Raw genomic sequence first — 1,749 nt, 5'->3', positions numbered from 1 at the left:
TAAATATAGAATATAATATAAAATTAAAATACTAAAATCACGATAAAAGTCCCTATTTAAAGCAGCAGCAATGCAGGCTCAAAAAGGAAATGTGGTGCCAGAGCGCGGGAGGACGGCGGCACGCAGCAGTGCAGCGGCCTCTCTAGCTCTCAGTGTTAATAATGAAGAAGATGTAGTTTGATGCTGTCATGTGCAGGTAACGGACCGTGCCTCGGCTACAGAAAACCAGGACGGCCGTACCAGTGGCTGAAGTACAGACAGGTAAAACAACATGCAACACAGGAAAAAAAAACACAGTAAACATAAACTCAACTGCAGCTGACCTTTACTCCACTTCCTGTGTGTAAAGGTATCTGATAGAGCGGAGCACCTGGGGTCAGGGCTCCTTCACAAGGGCCTGAAGCCGAACTCGGACACCTTTGTCGGCATCTTTGCTCAGAACAGACCTGAGGTGAGTGTGGACGCAGCCGAGGGGATATCGCTGTGTTTTTTTTGTTTGTTTGAACAGCAGACATTAATGCTTTCTCTCTGTTACGTGGGCCACTCGCAGTGGATCATTAGTGAACTGGCCTGCTACACCTACTCCATGGTAGCGGTCCCCCTGTACGACACCCTGGGTCCTGAAGCTCTTGTGTTCATTATCGACAGAGGTAATTGGGAGCTTCTCTTAATGCCGCTAATCCAGAGTCCAGTAAGTCATCGGTCCCCACAGAGATCTGCGTCGAGGGTGCTCTAATCTCCTCTCATTTATTCACCACACCGGCTCCTTCAATCTGTGCTTCTTTTTGCTTTTGATTACGTGATCACTTCTGGACAATTTATCATGAGACAAAGAGAATCATCATTACAGATTATATAGTTTTTTACTTGTGAATCTTACACCAATGTTGACAACAAAACCTGTTTGCTGCATAATACCAGCAGAACTTTTTCTTTTATTATACTGTCTGTTTTACTGGTGATACGTTTTCTTCTTCCAGCGGAGATCTCCACTGTGATTTGTGACAATCAGAGCAAAGCAGAAACACTCCTGCAGACCCGGGAGAAAGGCCAGACTCCGGTCCTCAAAACCATCATCGTCATGGACTCATTCAGTTCTGAGTTGGTCGAGCGGGGAACCAAATGTGGAGTGGACATCGTGTCGATGCCGGATGTGGAGGTAATGCATGCTAAACACACGAGTGAGTCTTTACGTGTGTTTACTTCAGATGTTCTGGCGCTGGTCAAGTAATACTGTTAAAAGGAAGCACAAACGTTACTGAAAAGGTGTTTTTTTTTTTTTTTGTTCTTCAGGCTTTGGGGAAAAGTAATCTTCAGAAGCCAATTGTAAGTTTAATGCTGACGTATTCATGTGATCCATTTTCATGAGATGTAACCAGCTGCTCTAATGTGCTGATGATTTAATGTCCCCCAACAGCCACCAAAGCCAGAGGACCTCAGTATTGTTTGCTTCACCAGCGGCACCACAGGTAATCAATGCCGGGGTTTACATTTATAAATCATAAAGAAAAGGAAGTTGTTTGATTACTAATAACAGTCCTTACCCCCATGCTGTTTTATTACATGTGATCTCACAAAATGATCAATATATTCATAAATAGCAAGAGCAGCCCTGGTTGAGTTAATTTTTAGCCACGTAAAGTAAAGGATGGTCCAGACTGAAATATTTCAACAACTTTTGGACAATTATCGTGATTTATACAGACATTTATGTTTCTCTTCCTAAAGTCTGGTCCCCTCAATAATGAC

The 1,749-nt window shown here is 43.3% G+C and overlaps 1 protein-coding gene across 1 annotated transcript; it reads left to right on the top strand.

The window, feature by feature from the left end:
• Nucleotides 1–180: 180 nt before the first annotated feature.
• On the top strand, nucleotides 181–1,504 carry LOC121963525 (long-chain-fatty-acid--CoA ligase 5-like). Its single transcript, XM_042513811.1, has 6 exons — nucleotides 181–261; nucleotides 350–451; nucleotides 551–650; nucleotides 981–1,159; nucleotides 1,294–1,326; nucleotides 1,418–1,504. The coding sequence occupies exons 1-6, from the start codon at nucleotides 181–183 to the stop codon at nucleotides 1,496–1,498; spliced, it is 576 nt and encodes a 191-aa protein (XP_042369745.1). The 3' UTR covers nucleotides 1,499–1,504.
• The last annotated feature ends 245 nt before the right edge of the window (nucleotides 1,505–1,749 follow it).

This window comes from Plectropomus leopardus, unplaced genomic scaffold (genome assembly GCF_008729295.1).
Source record: "Plectropomus leopardus isolate mb unplaced genomic scaffold, YSFRI_Pleo_2.0 unplaced_scaffold11573, whole genome shotgun sequence".
Taxonomy (NCBI): Eukaryota; Metazoa; Chordata; class Actinopteri; order Perciformes; family Serranidae; genus Plectropomus; species Plectropomus leopardus.
This window is presented reverse-complemented; position numbering and strand designations above follow the sequence as displayed.